This window comes from Micrasema longulum, unplaced genomic scaffold (genome assembly GCF_059751315.1).
Source record: "Micrasema longulum isolate JH-2025_06_02 unplaced genomic scaffold, ASM5975131v1 h1tg001769l, whole genome shotgun sequence".
NCBI lineage: Eukaryota > Metazoa > Arthropoda > Insecta > Trichoptera > Brachycentridae > Micrasema > Micrasema longulum.
In genome coordinates, this window is record NW_028278944.1 from 546,677 (window position 1) to 566,027 (window position 19,351).

The 19,351-nt window shown below is 31.3% G+C and overlaps 1 protein-coding gene across 1 annotated transcript in view; it reads left to right on the forward strand.

Moving 5' to 3' along the window:
* The window catches only part of LOC148274054 (synaptotagmin-10-like), a gene marked incomplete at its 3' end in the record, with an annotated part of 159,111 nt that overhangs the window by 51,034 nt on the left and 88,726 nt on the right, over positions 1-19,351 (forward strand). Inside the window, exons 2-3 of the mRNA XM_088237702.1 lie at positions 13,086-13,209; positions 14,350-14,491. Coding sequence (XP_088093828.1) covers positions 13,086-13,209; positions 14,350-14,491 — 266 coding nt within the window. The remainder of the gene's footprint in view (positions 1-13,085; positions 13,210-14,349; positions 14,492-19,351) is intronic.

Genomic DNA, 19,351 nt, shown 5'->3' on the forward strand with positions numbered 1-19,351 from the left:
TTAGTTGTATTTTATTTCCATTGTACCTATATATATCAAAAAAACATGTATTCACCATTGGTAAATGGACTTAATACGTCCGTTTATAAGTAAATAACTTGTTTCCCATAAAATAAAATACATAAAAAAATATTACTTAACTGATTCGAACTAACTTAAACCTTGAGAAAGAAGCTTGTTTAGCTTTGAAACCGGTCGGTGGGAAAAAAAAGTCGTTAAAAACCAAGTTGTTTTTATTTTTTTTATTATAATAAATAACCACAAAGTTAGTGCTTCAAATTTAAAATTTATGTAAAGTTATTTTCCATTCAAAACCTGTCAATTTAGGGTTTCCAAAGAATAAGCAAATGGTGATAAATAAATGTGCTTCTAATTCAACTTTCGATCCAAATATCAAAGCTGACAAGAAGAACTCGAGAGTTTTGTTGGAAATTCATCTTCTATCAGAATGTCTTTCAAGAGACTGGGAAATAAACTTTGTAATTATTCTTTTGATTTACGATTTCAGAAACTCAAAATGGCGGTTAATCGTTTTTGTGCGCTTCAAACTTTGGCGAATATATAATGATACTTTGTTGTATAATCTCACCTCACCAATTTGTCGTAAATTTCGGTAGTAAAAAGTTAACGATTGTACCCTTCAAAACATTCATATTCAGGAGAAACATTAATAAAATATTAAATTAAGGTGTTTTGTGGAACTAATAAAACATTCAAAATGCTTCCGAGTGGTTTTAACTTTTATTTCATTTTATGACAACAGTAATGGAGAATATTTGAGAAACGGGAACATATATATATTGGCATTTACAGGATGGTTTATATACCTATAGTAATGCATATGGGCTACTGTTTGAAATGTTTACGGCTGGATAGGTAAAGTCCTTCGCTGCCCTACTACGCCATAGAGCCTGAAGCCTATGGCAACCTCTGAAAAGTTCCAACAATCCGCTTTTCCAAGCCACTGCAGGGTGGATATACTCACCCCTGTTCGAATGATGGGTGCAAACGCTGAAACAAGTACATACAGAAAATAAGTACGTACAAAATTTATTTTATTTTGTCTCTTTCATTAAAAATCTCATTAAATTTTTTATACCCTTTCGAGTGGTTTAATTTTAATTGTTATTTTTTTTTTTTGTTTTTTAGTTTTTTAGTTTTAAATTTTTCGGAAGATTTGTTTTTTATGTATGTATATGTACGTATGTATGTTTTTGAATTATTTCTTAATTGTTCTCTTTAAATGTTTTTTTTTTACTTTATACGTCAGAATTAGTTCTATACTATTTAGGCACTTTACAAAAATTAAAAAAAAACTTTAAACTATTATTATTAAGTGGCCGCTTACAGAATATGTAATTCTACTATTCTGCATATGTTATTAGATCCATTATTCTACAATTCTTACATTTATAGATTTTTGTAAAGTTAAAAAGCTGAAAATGAAGCCTAAAATAAAGAAAATAGAGAAAGACAATCCCTGTAACCGCCTACACTTCCATACTTCGTTCTTCAAAATTTTTTCCATTTTTGTTGTAATTTGTTCATCTTTATGACTCCCCAGGGGGTGAAATCCAGAATTTTGTCTACGAACATTTGAACAAACTCAAAATATTGGAATTAAAATATTTCAACTCTTTTTTGTGTACCAAGTCTGAAACTATTTTCTCCCTCGGAGATACTATCACACCTGTATTTCTACAAAATCCATTAAAAGTTAAAGTATGACTGACGCAAAGGTCAATGTTAAAGATCAAAATCTGCTTTTATTTTCATATTTACCTTTACCTCTTTAATAAAAAGAGGCGCTAAGCCTTTCTTGACGAGTATTTGATTCTCGGATCAAAAACAAAGTTAACCGCTAACTCGCCCACAACTTTGTCCAGTTCACCGAAGATAAACAGATCTACCCTAATTTAACAGCGAAAAGCTTTGCCGAGTGATACTGAGATAAAATTAATGTTTTTTATAAGCTTTTGAACTTATGTGGTTAGAAAAAAAGTTTGTTCAAGTTCAGTAAACACGCATTTTTTAATCTACAATGTTTTAAGCATGTAGACAAATATTTGTAGACAGTCTTTATTTCTCTAGGGAGGGAAAATAATTTTGAGAAGAAAATATGAAAGTCTCAACATTTACAGGGTGAACGTCCTGTAATTTATTTACTTATTTTATTTATTGATTCAAAATTACATTAGTTAAGTGGTTTCAGCGACCAAATATTACCATTCTACCTATGTTTTAATTTGAAAAGGCGTTGCCTAAGTGAATTAATTCAGTAAGATGAATAATTGTGTCAGCCCTTTCACTTCACAAAAGTCAACAGATGGAATAGTTATAATAGTAATATATGTTTTAGGCAGATTGGTGAATTTCACAGCGTGTTAAATATATTTTGTAATAACAGGAGCAAGTATATTTTGTATCATTTAACATGATAAAATTGCTGACTATTGGCGAGGTAGGAGATCCAAAACCTTAGCTCTATGTTGGTATGTCCCCCTGTCAGGTTTACCCTACAATAATCTGTCTTACGCTGAGATCAGCTACGTCTACGGCGAAAGAAAATATTCTGCAATTCAACCATTCACTCTATCATCAAACTTTATATAACGAGCAATGATACCGGTTATTGGTCCATCAAACTAAGTGGATTGAAGTGTTGACCTGTCATTTATTGAAAAAAGTGTTTCATTCGTTTAATTATTAAGCAATCCAAAAAAATTAATTGATGAAACTATTGATCCGTTTAAAATTAAAATTAATGAATAATTATTATTAATATTTAAAGCATTTACTTTGTGGTCAAACATTTTACTAAATGTTTTTAAATATTTGTATGTAACCACTTACCGACATTTTTATGTCTACCGGTTTCAAGACGTACCCGTCTCTTCGTCAGGACACCAATTAAACCAACATGCAAAACCCATTATACACCTTCACCATAGTTGTTGCACAAAAATATAAAACCAACTCGACATGCATTTTAATAAGCACATGCACTAATTAGGACAAACATGCACTGATTAAATTATGAAAATATTCGCTTGTTTGAGAATTAATAAAAAAAGTAGAGGGGATGCACGGAGGAGATAAGCTTTATAGGTTTTATAGGGTGACCATTACAGTGGAACATCGTATAAAAGACTATATTGGAAGTTTGTCTGATTATTGATCAAAGGAGCATTATTTTTTAAAGCTTTCCTAATGTGAAATATTTCCATATTATTTACTTTTAACCCTTTATCATTTGTATGTAAGATTTTTACTCCAGTATTTTTATTAAAGTCGTAATTTAAATTGATTAGGTTATTTTTGAATTCAGAGAAACTATTATTGTGAAGACACATCATATGTTCTTTAACACGAATATCAAAATTTCTTGACGTTCTTCCAACGTAAACTGAAGGACAAGAATCGCATTTTAATTGTAATTAATCAAAAATTATAACAGGTTAATTTTAACACGAGTTCGCCCAAAAAATTATCTTATATGTAAATACTTATTGGTTTTTTCAAACCAGCTAAATATCTTTAAGACACGTGTACAACTGTTCGTCACGATATAGTTAGTTTGTTGAAAGGGAGGTGTTTCTCCCCTGGATTCTTACAATAAAATACGAAGGGCATAAAATTTATAACAACCCTTCCTTTGCCTTCATAACAATATCTGTTTTGTATGGTAAAATATTGCTTTTTTTGTTTGCTACAAAACATAAACATGTCCCCTATAAATTATAATTTTGATAACTCCTGAAATTTGTGGTTGTGATTTATTTTATATCATGAACATAAGATTAATCAGCTTGTTTTATTAATCCTTTTAGCACAAAAAATAATTTCATAAATGGAAAACAAATCAAATACATAGTATTGATTAAACGACTATCTAAATAATATTTACATTAAAAATAAATAAAAGCTTTATGATGATTGAAATTACCAACCTTAAAATGACATCTCGTAAACGGGATACTTTTGCGCATCTTATAAACATAGGCTGCCTATCATACAACAAACAAACTATCACGCCATTTCCCCGTGGTGAAAGGCAGAGATAATAGAACGCCTATAATATAAACTTCGCTTTCTCTTTATTTATACATCTTCTAATGCACGGACGGTGACATTCCGATTTTTGACACGTCAGTCTTAAAGGATTTGTTAAACTTGGTCATGCCATGTCTGTCTTTATAGAGTATAAAAAAGTTCCAGTCTGCTTAAAAAGACAAGTTTATGAATTGTGTATATTGATAGACTTAAAATTTTACTTTACAAAAGTCAACAGGCGAAAGTGTAGAAGAAATGTGGATGTTAAAACACACGGAAAATTGTGAATATTACACACTGTGCAAAGTTGCCACTGAAACCAGTCAACAATTGGTCATAAACCCTGAAAATGCGTAGGCTTCAATATTTCCTTCTCTAAAATGTGTAGGTGCCATAGACTTTTGATCAATTACACACACACGTACCAAATAATTTCACCTAAAATATAGCGTCACGACTCCTAGAAGAAACTTAGCGTTTTTAATTGAATACAATACATCATTGTCTGCAAGACTAAGAATATTGCACATAAAATGTCAGCATAGATAAAGGCAACATTCTGCAGTACATTCATACAATGGAGAAATGAAAAACAAAGGAACGTGGCGTTTAGATATTTTTTTAATTTAAATTTTTGCACATCAGGTCATAAGCCCTGTAAATGCCTAGACTTCCATATTCCTTACTTTAAGGTATTCTCCATCCCTGTTATAATTTGTTTATCTTAATGACTCCCGAGGGGGTGAAATCGAATCTTTTGTCAACAAACATTTGGATATACTCAAATATTGTTACATGTTATTTATTTTTTGTGTTGGCGTATTTATAAGTTCTGTTCAGAAATACAACGAAAAATCTATTTTACGTAGCTACTGCTGGGACTTCAGCATGCCAAAAAAATAGAAATTGCGTTTTCGTGAATGATATACTCAAGTATACTATGTTCTACCCCGGTCGTTCACCCGCTATTTTTTATATTATTCGTCAAGAACGCCATTTTTCCTCATAACTGTCAAATTCACCGTATATCTAATTTCTTTTTTACCTGCTATACTCGTATCAAGTAAAATGAACGTTTTCCGTGTAAAACTTTTAGCCAGCAGGTGCAAGAAAACTTTAATAAATAATTTAATCGTCAATTTATCGATGGGGATGGGGGCAATTTATCAAGTCCAGTCACTAGACTCTAGGTTGAGAAAACTGTGCCATCTATTCTGCTATTTTAGAGACATTCTAGATACTGACACTCTCAGAAGTGTGTATTTTGCTCTGTTTTAATCCACTGCAACCTATCGAATAGCTGGCTGGGGGGGCTGCGCGGCATCCATTTTAAAGTCTCTCATAATTTCACAGAAATTATTATTGAGAATAATATTCCGGCGCCCTCTAATAAACCCGTCAAAACAGTTATTCCAATACTTGAAGGTGCTGGATATGAGACAGCTGTACTTAAAATAAGCGCTTACACACTTCTGGTCGAACAATAAGGAGAGGTCTCAGCAAAATGTCCGTACGAGGTTTTCCCAGAGCATGAATTATTTCATACCCAAAACCCGTACGACTTTTGCTCAGAGACATCTCTCATTTATCGCACCGAGAGTGTTCAATATTTTGGAAAAGCTCTCAAGGACAAAAACTACTTTGAAGAAAGTAGATAAGGACTGGATTTTCCTTAGTGGGAGGGATTAGAGTAGGAAACTCCTTGATGATTTTACGAATGTTTGAGTTTACTGTTTACCATATTGATGTACCATATATACGAATATATGTATTTTTTTCAATTTAAATTTTTGATCATTTATTTGTGGTGATAAACTCGTGTGTCTTTGTCAACTAATTGCTAGTCCCATCTCAACACAAGACTTTAAGTCCCATGGAGTTGGGACTTATGTCTCAAATAATGTACAATAAACTAATGTCGGTAAATAAATAAATAAATTACAGTCAAATATTTTACTTTTGGTAAATTTTATCTATAAATTTATGTCAACTACTAAACTTATCCGCGGCTTCGTTCGAATGGTGTTAGGGAGAAATTAGTTTTGTAGTTGAACAATAAATAATTTCGTTTTAGAGTGATTAAATATTAAAAGTAGCCTGTATTGATTGTCGGCCCTTGAACTATCGCTTTGCCAAATATACGACTATTATTTTTCTATATCGAAGTCGCAATATTGTGCTGTTTTAATATTAATTAATTTTTTTACTACGAATTTTCCTGAGAGATTCAGATGTTTTTTTTCAGCAAATTTTACTTCTTATCTCTCCGGTTATCTAAGCGCTATGCAAAAAATCACGTCAATCGATCGCTCTATTGTGACGTGACGGAAACAGAATCAGAAGAACTTTTGCATTTATAATAATTGTGTGAATTCTACATTTAATATTAATATTTTTAAAAAACACACCTTCCAGTGAGTTCCAAAACTTATTCTACAGTAATTAAAATTGTAAATATAATAAGTTACCTGAAAAAATTAAACAAATTTTATTTCTAATCAATTTTCGAAAATACATTTTTGATTTATTTTGATGTACCTATATGTGATGTAAATTAAATATTTGTCATAGTTCTTACGAACGTAGTTAATCATAAATAAATACATTAACATAACCTGGCCGGGAATCGAACATAGGACTTCAAACACACTGTGGAACAAAATTCAGAATGTACGATAAAAAGTTAAAAATATAAAATTCTTTCAATATATATATCATTATTTAGAAATTACTCACAGACAAATTTAGTATAAAAGTGAATTTATAGAACAAAAAATGGTGGGAGAATTTCGAAAATAGGCGTTGACCACCTTACTTTAGTCGTATTCCAATCGTGGGTGCTGATAGCAATATTGAAACCACCTACCGACTTTTCTATGCCAACCGGTTTCGAGAGGTACCCGTCTCTTCATCAGGACATCAATTAAACTAACATGTAAAACCCACTTTATGCCTTCACCATTGTCAAAATTATAAAACAAACATGCTAAATTATATTTTGAGAGTGACAAAGGATTTAAAAAAAAAATCCTTTGAAATTGATATACACAGCACTGGTTAGGAGCCAGTTGGAATACAACTCAAGTAGTACTCCGTATTACAGTTCACACCAATATACTCTTGAAAGAGTTAAAATTATTTTTCTAAGATACGTTAACTTTAAACTTGGAATCGGATATGAATTTACTAACTATGACTTTCTATTAAATACTTTGAACTTGTTGAAACTAGCTGAGAGAAGAAAAGATTTACTGAATTTATTTAAGATTGTTAACTTTACATGGAACTGCCCAAATGTTTTAACTCTCATTTACTTCATTTTTTAATTACTTTAATTGTTATTAATATTACTGCTTTTTTTTAGACATAATTTTTTTTATTGTATTTAATATACTTATATTTTGTACTTCAAATTTTAAAAAAATTACGTGCACATATTGTTTAATTTTTATTATTATTATTTATTTTTAATTTATATCTAATAATTGTTTATATAAAATTGCTGTGCTTTAGTATTTATGTACCATATTATGATGTTCACATAAAAAATATTGAATCAATTCAACATCGATTTTTAAGAAAGATAGGTTTGGGCCTTTCCAGAGACCGATATACGTATAATGAGTTAGAAACAAGCTTAAATATATCTTCTCTTCAAGACTGTCGAAATAAATTCGACCCTCTAGTCGTATTTAAAATTCTCAACTCACTCTTTGTTGCGCCTGAACTACTGAGATCAATTAAATTAAATATCCCAACTAGAAACCTCAGACAAAACTTACTCTTTCATACCGATAACCATAGAACTAACTATGGTTTTCATTTCCCCATACCCAGAATTCTTAGGTCTGCCAACAAACATACCAGTCTTGATTTTTTTGATAACAAGTTGTCTTCTTTCACACAATCACTGAATCAAATTCAATTATAAACACCTCTCGGGAGCTTTAACTCCCATCTAGTCTACTATATTCCATTGTGTCTTTCTATTTTCTTTTTTAATAATTTAAATGTTTAAATGTATCCTTAAAAATATCCATATATAAATAAATAAATAGTACTTTTAATTTAAATTATTTGTGTGTATATTCTATTAAATATGCCTTTTTGTAAGATAAAAGACACTGCGTGCCGTGGATATAATTTTTAATAAGTCATATTAATAAATAAATAAAAGCCGATTTAAAACCACATGCATTTAATAAATATTGACGACATAGTGATTGCATTAAATATTAATAAAAATTCATAAATTTAAGGGAAAAAATAATTCAAATAACAAGAATGACGTTGTATTGCAATTTTTAAACATGCCAGTTTTATTTTTGTGGTTATTACTTGAAACGATGGCTTTTAATCAACTGTTTAGTAATGATTATTTTTGACCTTCATTTTGCTTTTAATTAACTTATCGACCTAATTAATCAGAATAATTGTAGAATGCCTTTATTAATCAATTAAAACAAAATCCCGGGAAGCCTTCTGATATTTTGAAATTTCCAATAATTACTCAGCAATTAAATTCATTACAATTTTAATGAGCAAGATGGAGACATAATTTAGCAAAATTTGTTTTGATTAATATTTCAAGGCTAATAAATCACAACCAATTATCCACCCACCAAGAACAATTTTGCGAAAAATTCAAGGTACTAATAGTTGACCTATAATAATAAATATATATTCATAGACGAAACTAAAAGAGGAAATGGAGAAGTCTGGGCTTTTTGTATTTTATTTCTTTACTTGGTTTATTTTTACATTTTTTCATATATAATTTCTCTGTACGTGTGATGTCACCGTACTCCTCCTAAACGGCTTAACCGATTTACGTGCGGTTTTCAGAGAAATACAGATTTTTGAGCTGTGCGTGTTCGTAGATATTAAATTTTTTAATCAAATGTGTAAAAAAAAGTTAGGAGCATAAATGTTTTTTCATCGATCTACCAGGGTTGCATTTGAGGAGAATGCATTTCCAAAATATGGAAAGATGTGGTTTTTTTGTGCATAAAATAGTTTGTTTTTAAATGTTTAAAACAGCATTTGTATTTCGTTGATCTTAATCAGATTATTTTCCTAAATTCCTTATAATTTCTACCCATTTATTTTTTTTTATTGGATTTTTAGTAACACTAAAATAATATTAAATTCAATACATTTTTCAAAATTGTACTCCTACGTAAGTATACCAGGCAGGCAAGCCAACGTTCGGGCAGGACAACGTCTGTCGGGTCCGCTAGTTTGCGCCAGCGCCGCCGCCGCCGTCTCCTCTGTGGAGGTTGTCGATCATCATTGCTATCTCCACCTTGTTGACTGCAGCCCTAAACAGTGGTTTGGTACTCTTTCCGCACCGCTGCACTGCCTTAAATTTAGGAGCCAGAAAACCCTTCGACGACCCAGTTGTCTCCGCCTTGTATTGTTCCTCGTATTATGAATGTAGGAGCTGGTATTTTCTCACCTCAATTCATGGTCAAAGTGTTGAAATTTCCTCGTTTTTACATTGCCTAGTACCTGTAGATCTTTTTTTACGGGTTGAAGAACAATCCTATTTCAAAATAGGTGCCTCCAAATGAACATAGTTATTCAGAAAACAGCTAGTCCACAATTAAAAAAATATATATATATTAGTGTTATCGGGTGCAGTAAGGTCAATTCTTTGTTTTGTTAAAAACAACTAGACCGTATTCATACAAAAAACTCTAATTATCACCTTCTGAAAATAGTGTCGATCACAAAAACGGCATTTCTCAATTTGCAGAAAACACCCACGTTCCACAGGACTAGAAAAATCGTACGCTTTTTTAAAATCATTAAAACTGGTCAAATTCATAACTTGATTCATGTTTGTAATATTTAAAAAACCAATGTATTCATTGTTTATTATTTGTCGAAGTCAAAAACATTCTAACTGTTACATACTGCGTAGGTACTAGTGTATTTATTATATGAGTTTAATGTCTTACACTATTATTTATCAATTTATTTAAGTAATTTTTCTAACCTCGCTCTACCTAAACCTGCAAACCTCTTTTTTTACAAACTTATTCAATTGAATCGGGGTGATTTCACAATTTTCGGGCAAGACATTGAATATTTTTGTTCCCAAAAACCTGGCATTTCTTTGCCTGAATTTAGAGTGAGCTTTAGACTCCGTGACCAATTATATCCCTTTTTCTAGTAATACGTATTCAAAAGATTTTTCAGACATCATTTTATTAAATTATTTTTTTGGCATATTAAATTCTATTGTAAAAATGCTTTTTTATTAATCTTTGTTGAAAAATCAATTTATTTAGATAATTGTTTTTCTCGAGGATCGATTCTAGTATTTTTTCAATTATTCAATAAAAATATTTAAACAAAACGAACCATTCTTGTGTATTAAGAACGTATATTTTTCATGCTAAATACGACATGGCCAGTTATTTGGCTTGGTAAATATTTTTAGTCGTGTTTTAAATTTCCCAAACCCTTTAAAAACCGAATACATTGAAAACTTTATACAACTTGGAGTTTGCAACCGTTGCATCCACAAAACATAACGAACATTGAAAGGATTGAAAATGATCAATGATTTTTTTTAAAATACCCAGATTATAAAAACAATAAAACGCTTTGCACTTACAGCCAATCTGCCAAACAAAATGGACTTTTTATCACAACAGACGCACTATATCTGAATTATGCTACTTTTAGAAATTATTACATTATAAAGTAGACTCTTATAACCTACTCTCCAAAATTGATTTTAATGTCCCCTTTCGCGTGACAAGAAATAAGTATTTATTCCATCTGCCAGTCTGTAGCACCAACTATGCACAACACTCTTTCCTCTATCGTTATATCTCAAACTATAATGTTTTTTTGCATCTATTGTTTTACATGCCCCTTAATTTATTAAGACTCATTCTTTTTGGCTGCAAGACGCTCTCACTTGCTATTAATTATTTCCATACAATTACACACAAACACACCTCTACACTTACTCTCATACAAATACGCCCAAACACACTCCTTTGTTAAACCACTATTTAATATGTATGATTTTTATTTAGAAACTTCGCTGGTCTGTCTTTAGACCGTAACTTTTTTTATGTTATAATATCATTGTCGACTGTTTGTTTCTGTAAAATAATTAAATAATGTACAATAGTAATGTAATGGATTTCAATATCAGTTATATGCACTATTGAAAATATAAACTTGCTTTTTGAAAAAAAAAAAATATTATTTTCTTGCTAACTGTGTCTCCTTAAGACCAACTAGACTGCCTGATATTTTCTATATTCCTTACATAAAAACTAATCATCGGAAACATTCTACCATCCCTCGAATTGCAATAAAGCGAAATTTCGTGGTTTTTGATTTGTGGCCCTTTTTTTTAAGCAGCGATCTGTTCGTATTCTCTATAAATAAAATAAAATAAAATAAATAATCAAAATACACAGTTCACTAGAAGCACAAAATGTGGAAAAGAGTAAAGACAGGAGATAAAGCCTCCGTGGTGTAGTGGTCAAGACGCTTGATTCACGCACGGAAGGTTCCGGGTTCGATTCCCGATGAGAACACAAAAATTAAAATGTGATTTTTCTCAAGCCTGGGTGCTCTGTGATGTAATTCACCACTGTAAGCAGGCCTCCTGGCCTGTTGTGGTGCAAAAAAAAATGTTATTAAAAATATAAATTAAGATAACCCTTTGCTACTGAATTGTTCGCTCTCTCCTAAAATATGCCTCCAATGTCTAGTCTCCCTTCTATGTGTACCAAATAAAGTCTAGATTACATTGTTATGTCCTGTTGTGAAGTGGTGATTTCGGGAGCTATCTGGCCGGTATCACTTTTATGTATTTTACTTGGTCAGAATTACACTACTCTCGAGTACGCGCCGATGCAGTCCCGATCTAATGAAATCACCGATCGGAAAAGCGCAAAGCAGACATTTTTAAGAGTGCTAACGTCAGAGTGAGCTAAAAACATGACACAGTTTTCTTAATCCAGATACCAGGGACTGAACCTGTGTCTCTCATCGCAAATTTCTGTCAATTACAATGCCTAGATATTTTATAATATCAACTGGTTTCAATAATTGACACGAATTTCTAGAGTTTATATGAAGCTTTAAACTGGCTTCAGGTACTGACCCATCTCTTATACTAAATGTAAGATATTTGGTTTTATCCACATTCAGCATTAGCAGATTGTCATCCAGCCAGTTTTTGACTCTTCTCATACCACAATTTGCTTTTTGAAACACAGAGTTCCAGTCACTAGCCCCAAACAAAACAACTGTGTCTGAAGGGGGTTTGTAGCAACGCATTTGTTACGGTTCACAGCTAAGCAAACGCGGTAGCCTCCGTGGTGTAGTAGTCAAGACGCTTGAAGGTTCCGGGTTCGATTCCCGGTGAGAACACAACAAAATAAATGAGATTTTCCTCAAGCCTGGGTATTCTGTGGTGTAATTCACAACTGTAATTGGGCCTGTTGTGCAAAAAAAAGAAAAAAAACACCATGAATGACCAATAAATACGACAGAAGACAGAAGGAGTTACTGAGATATTTGTGAAAAACTTTTAAAAAAGAATTGTGAGATTTCTAATCTTGCTTCACCAACTCAATGGAAAATGCTCAATTTGCGGTTTCAAGTAGTATAATTGAAATCTTTTTTCGCAAGATTTAGAGATGGTTTTGAATTACGCTATTATTTATGTATGTAAGTTTCTATGTATAGTTTATTTTGGCATCAATAACTAATTTTCCGTTTTTGGTGGAGATTTCTTCGTTTGCTTCTAATGCCCTCATATGGAGTCAGTCTTCAAATTTCGAGTCTAAAAAAACGTTCTTAAAAATAGTCCAAATATTTTTTTTTATGTTAAATGTTTTGTCAAAGCTCTGTTGTTTTTTTTTTGTTTTTTTTTAATTTTTTAATTTTGACTTTATTTTTAATGTTACTAGTTCACTTTTATAAATGGACGATATACTGTTAGTTAATAATAAATAAATCAACAAATTATTGATTAGTTTGTTTTTTTTCAGAGGACTGGTACGGGTGGATCGTGTACCAGACTGCTGGGGGGCTATCGCTGGTAGCGATGGCCCTGGTTCTCTTGGCCGCTGTTGGTTACCACTGCGCCAATACTTGGAGGTGGATCAGGGGAAGGTAAATAATTTAATTAACTTCTGTAGGATTTATACTAGTCAAATCAGGGAGCTCCTACTCCTGTTGGAGACAGAATATGAAAAATATTACATCTTAAATAATATAATACGGAATCGGCAGTGAAGCGCAAAAGTGACGGCGAGAACTACGAACCGTTAAAATCTGACTTAGTACGGAACCGAACCACTAAACTAAGTCTAAATAACAAGTGGGTACGTATTCTGATAGGAAGTTAAAATTTATCTTCAATTTTATCTACAAAGTAAAATTAAGTTTTCTGTATGAAAAATGAAACATATTTACATTTTTTTTTCTAAACATGTTCAATTTCCGGCTACCGATGAAAATACTTTGAGTTTACACACAAATATACACAATTTCGTACATAAATATCGACATTAGTTTATACCGTTTCAGCATGTACCGATGAAGATAGCCGTTCATAATCGCGGCCCAGGGCTCCGATTACAATGGGAAGTTAACATTTATCTTCAATTATATCTGCAAAGTAAAATTTAGTCATCTGTATGAAAAGCAGAATATGCATACAATTATTTCTTCTAAACATGTTCAATTGTAGGTTACCAACGAAGATACTATAATGTTGCAAATATACTTATTTTCGTACACATATATCGGTTTCGCTTTATAGACAGTCGAAGATAACTCTGATAACTTCCTATTGTAATCAAGGCCTAGGTATCTAATGGTGCTATAGCTTATATAGTCGTTGTCCATAGTGTTTTCTTTACTTCCTAGCGAAAAATTGCGGTTATTATGTATTTCCTTGTCTGTCAGCAATTTGTCATCCGTGTTAGGTAATCCGTAATTCGGATGTTTTGGGAAATGAATAAATATGTTCGAGTAGATCAGATGACAGTGGGTATTGATTTTTGGATGAGTCTCGCACCTCTATTTTTACTGGGTAGACTTCTGGGCTTTAACTTTTTCGACATTGTAAATTATTTTTTACACTTCCAATACTTTCAAACTTATTTTTAGTGTATTTTTTAATCGGCAGATTGAATGACTGCTGTTTCATTTAAAAATCATCTAGCATGATTTTTTTTAAATGGCGTCCAGCTATGCAACTTTTAAGCTTTTGATAATGATGTTTTTGTTCTTCTGTTTCTTTGTTAGGTCACGCAGATCTTCAGAAGATAGTCAGTGCGACTCTTTGTCGCGCCAAACGGCCATCAGAATTAGTCACTCACTTCCGGACCTTCAAACGGAGCCGCTCAAGCAGGAATATGTGCAAGAACATAAAGAAAATACAAAAAAGGTAAGTAACAATATCGTAAATACGATTTAATAGAAAATTTCATCATAGATACTTTTGTACAAAACGTACAGTATTTCTCGGATAAATATAAATAAAAACCAATTATTCATTTTTAAAGCATTAACTTTTTATTATATAAATAAAAAAAGAGTGATTTTTTAAACCAAAAATTTGGAATATCCAGTGACCGGTGTCATCGCTTTTGCGACATCTTTGAGACTGGAATATTTATTAAGGAGTTCAATGTATTTATACAAAACAGAGGTAAAGATAGATGATTCAAAATTATTTGAAAATTAATTAAATAACGTTATTTGTATCTTAAAGATCACTATCAAAATTTGTTCGGGTTAACTAATGAGTGGAGTAGACAAGGACTGGATTCAATTCCCTGGGGAGCTGTTCATATTAACATATTACAACAGAGATGAAGAACATTAAGGAGAAGGTAATATAGAAGTCTAGGCATCTACAGGGCGCATCTACAGGCATCTACAAAAATTTGGACAAACTCAAAATATTGTTGATAAATTACCTGGTCCATGAAGAAGTATAGAAATTGAAAAAATAATATTTTCAGGCGTTGCCTAGTATGTAGGTGAAATAATTCAATTAGATGAATCTCACCCGCATAAATAAAGGTTTCAGCTCTTTAACTTCACAAACATCAACAGATGAAAGAATCGAAGGAATATAGATGTTCTAATATAGGCAGAATGGTGAATGTTACACAGTGTGTAAAGTGGCCACTTAAACCAGCCATTGACTGGTCATAAGCCCTGTAGTTGCCTAGACTTCTATATTACCTTCTCCTTAATGTTCTTCATCTCTGTTGTAATATGTTAATACTAAGTAAATTTGTTTCAAACCAGTTATTAACTATCGTAATACTTTTTGTAGCGTCATTAAAGGTTGACTCCCATGTTTTATTATGAACAAAAACCAGTTTTCCTTCAACTTTTCCTTGCAATATGAAACGTATTGTTTCACAATTCTCTTCTTGCATAAAATGACTAAATATTTTTTTTCTTAAGATTTTTTTCATGTGTCTGTCTTTTTTTATTCACTTTAATACTTCTTCATTGCGAATTCTGTCTACCCATGATATTTTAAGTATTCTTCTATAGCACCACGTTTCGAATATTTGAATTCTCTTTTTGGTAGCTTGGGTGAGATTCTACGTTTTAACGCCACAAAGATATACTAAAAAGACAGAGCATCATACAATCGCATACACAGATTTAGGTTGAAGTACCTATTACTACGGAGGTCACGCATTTTGAAAAAGCAGTTCTGTGCCACCTCTATCCTAACTTTAATCTCGAGAGAGTGATACCACTGACCATTAAGCTAATAGCGCTCACCACTGCTAAATGTCTATAAATTCTTAGATGATGACCTACATTTGAAATTTCCATTGTTGGAAAACAAAAAATATTAATTTATTTATTCCTTAAGAAAATCTCAAAAAGTGGCAAAATAACCACGGTTAGCTTAAAACACGAGTAAATTTCTAAGATTTCTTCACCCTTGAGAAATATTTGATATCTTGCGAAAATATTTAAGCAATTTTGCTGAAATTTTGATTTGAAATTGATGAACATTTAATTATTCTCCTACGGGCGACCTAATTTGTATTTTTTTTCGAATTTATCGAAATTAAAAAACTCAAAATTTGTTTTGATGTTTTATTCCAATCTCAGTATTTAATTAGAATATTATTGAAGTCGCAAAACGCTTTAGAACTATCCGGCAATATTCAGAATAGTTTTTTTTAAACCTTTGTTTTTTTTATTATGTTGTGTAAAATAGCATTAACTTATTCATTTAAAATACCACTGAAATGTAAATTTGCAAGCCTCTTTTATTTATTTATTGAGTTAGCTTTTATTACAATACATAGTATAATAAACTAATATTTACACTTATTTTACTTACATTATTTTACAGTACACATAAAATTTATTTTTAAATTTATTCAATTTTTTTCATTCTTCAAACCTTCAAACATAAAACAATTTTAAGATTCAATTTTTTTTCAAATGGCAGCCTTATTCTATTCTTTTTTCTAGTAATATAAATATGGATTTTTTTTTTAGCGCTATCTTAATAATGAAATATTTGGGCATTTAATTGTTTAAGAATTGAAATATAAGAAAAAGCACATTATAGATCAGTCTCTTTTTATTGCTATCCAATTAAGGTCTTCTTGCATTTTTTCTATTTTATTTTACCTACTTTTCTTTAGCACTATTCTCGTGGCTATTATTATTTATTGATTATTATTTTTCTTTAAAAAATTTAGTGTCTACATTTTATTTTTTTTATTTAAAAATTCTACAGTGGAAACTAACAACCATAATTATCAGATTTCATAGAACTGGTGCTATTTTGAAGTACGACAAGGTGGACAGAAAACCCTTATTTTTTTCTGCCTCGAAAATATCAGCTCCTCCTCTCCAAGCATTTCATAAACATTTTTATATTGTTAACTCATCATTTAGCATTTGGAAAGCAAATTATAGCTACACGCTGTACTTGGTGTTCCGACACAGTACCTTCTGCTTCATTGAGTGGAAAAAGGGGTACGAAAAACGAAAAAGATATATTACATAACCGTAGTCGTGGCATTTTGACACAAAAAGAATCACACGCTAACGAATTGTTGTTCTCATAATTAATAACTAAGTTATTTTAGTCAAAACAATTTAGCAAACTTGTCGCCTGTTTTTGCTCGAAGAAACCTCATAAATATAAGGCCTTTTGGGGTTTGAGTCATTTTTAGAGTCAAGAGCGACATCTCTCAAAGTCCAGAAACATAATCCGGGGTAAGGTGGCAGGTAGAACCACTTAGTTACGCGGAATATGAGTTCAGAAACCTTGGGAAAGTCGTTGAACGATAAACATGTTCAAAATATATATTTCAACAGATTTGCGTTGGAATAAAATGGACGTTTTTATATTCGGGATTTTCTAACAAGTCGGGACATAAAAATAAATAATTGTACCATAGTAAAATTTTGTATTGTGTGTAAAATAAAACAGAAAATATTGATGAAGTTTATTCTACAGTAGGTATTTCAAATCGTAAAAAAAAAAAACAAAATTATTTTTGATTTAAAAGAATAAGAAACTTCAGCCCTACGGGAAACTTGATAAAAAAGTGTTTTCTTGTGCGGGGCAAAAATTAGAGCATTAAATTTACGGCAAAGATTCTTTGAAATATACAAAAAAACGCACTATTTTGAATGACGTCACTGGTCCTTATTAATCAACCTATGAAATGAGAGCTATGGAAGATATCCGGTCTACTTGCCGTATTTTGGACCAATTGGAAAAACTGAATAAGAATAAGCGGAAATGAACCTTTGACGTCACAAACGGAGTTATTTCAGAAATACAAAATTTTAAAAAATTGTAGCGCTGATAATACAATAAATAAAAATATTTTTTTTAAATCTTAGTTTAATAGTCATTTAACAAATACCAAAACAAAAAAAACCACTGACCTTCCTTATTCTCAATTTTTTGTTTTTTATATTCATTGTGTTAAAAAAATGTTTGCTTGTATGGGTCAGTTGATCTAAAACTTAACAATATTACTTGGAAATTCAAGCAGTGTAAAGGAAGCATATAAAATTTTAATAGAAAAAAACATGTTCATATAATTTAATCTTTTTTTTAAGCTGACTTCAATTATACTTTACAAAAATAGCGATTTGTATAAAAGTTCATATAAAACACAAGGCCCAAAAGTTATCTCTCATTTATTTAAAGCGGCAACTTTGTAATGAAAATTATTGGCTCCGTATGTAGATTTTTTTATGTGTATTAATTTTGTTAAGATGCAAAGAAAATATTGGTCAAATAGCCGCCGCTAGATTTCATTCAGCGGAAATTTCATCTCCGATCTTCCGCTGCGGAAGGCCATTACATTTATTGCGTTGATTTACTGTTGTCGGGCACACTACGCGGATAGTCGGTTGTTTCGTCGGCGGAACTGGGCGGACAGCGCGCCTTAAGCGTCTGTTCCGTTCTCTGTGCGCGGATTTTCCGTCATTTAAAGTAAATAAATATTTAGTACAGTGAACAAGAAATAAGAACGTGATAGTCTCCGCGCTGTCTAATTTTGAGCCACTATGATGAGGAAGTTCAATGATACGGGAAAAAATATAAATAAAAAATCCTCGAAAATGTATGACAAAAATAATTAAAAACTGTTTTTTTATTTTATTTCTTGGGGATATCAACAGTAATACAAATAGAAAAATATAACAAATAAAATATACAGAGAATAAAATCAATGAAAGATATCCACAGAAATACATGAAATACTAGTACAATACATGTTAGTGTGTTTGTCTGAGTGTAAGTGTGTGAGAGAGTGGGTGAGTGGGTGTTTTAATGGAATGAGAATAGATATGTGTGTAAATAATATTGCACAAGTGTCAAAAATATATAAAATATTAAGAATTAGACCAAAAATAAGATTTAATTTCAGAAACTACTAAGTGTAAGACAAAAAATTGTGTTAAAACGTGAATTCAAAATGTTAATTTGTTAATAATAATGAATTACTTCAAACTAAGGTGCAAAAGTTTTCACGGTCACTATTTTTAGGGTGATACCGTGTGTTTTGGATTTGTTCCGACGTTTCGGCTACCATTGCGGGCTTTTTTTAAAAATCAAAAATTTTATTCCAAAAACGGAAAAAATTATAATGTATGAAGCCTATGTAAAAACTAAAATATGTTATATGCAACTACTACGGGGAACAGGAAATCAAAATGATTTAAATAGACTACAAAGACAGCAAAATAAAATATTAAAGTTAGTCTATGACCTTCCCCATCTAACAGC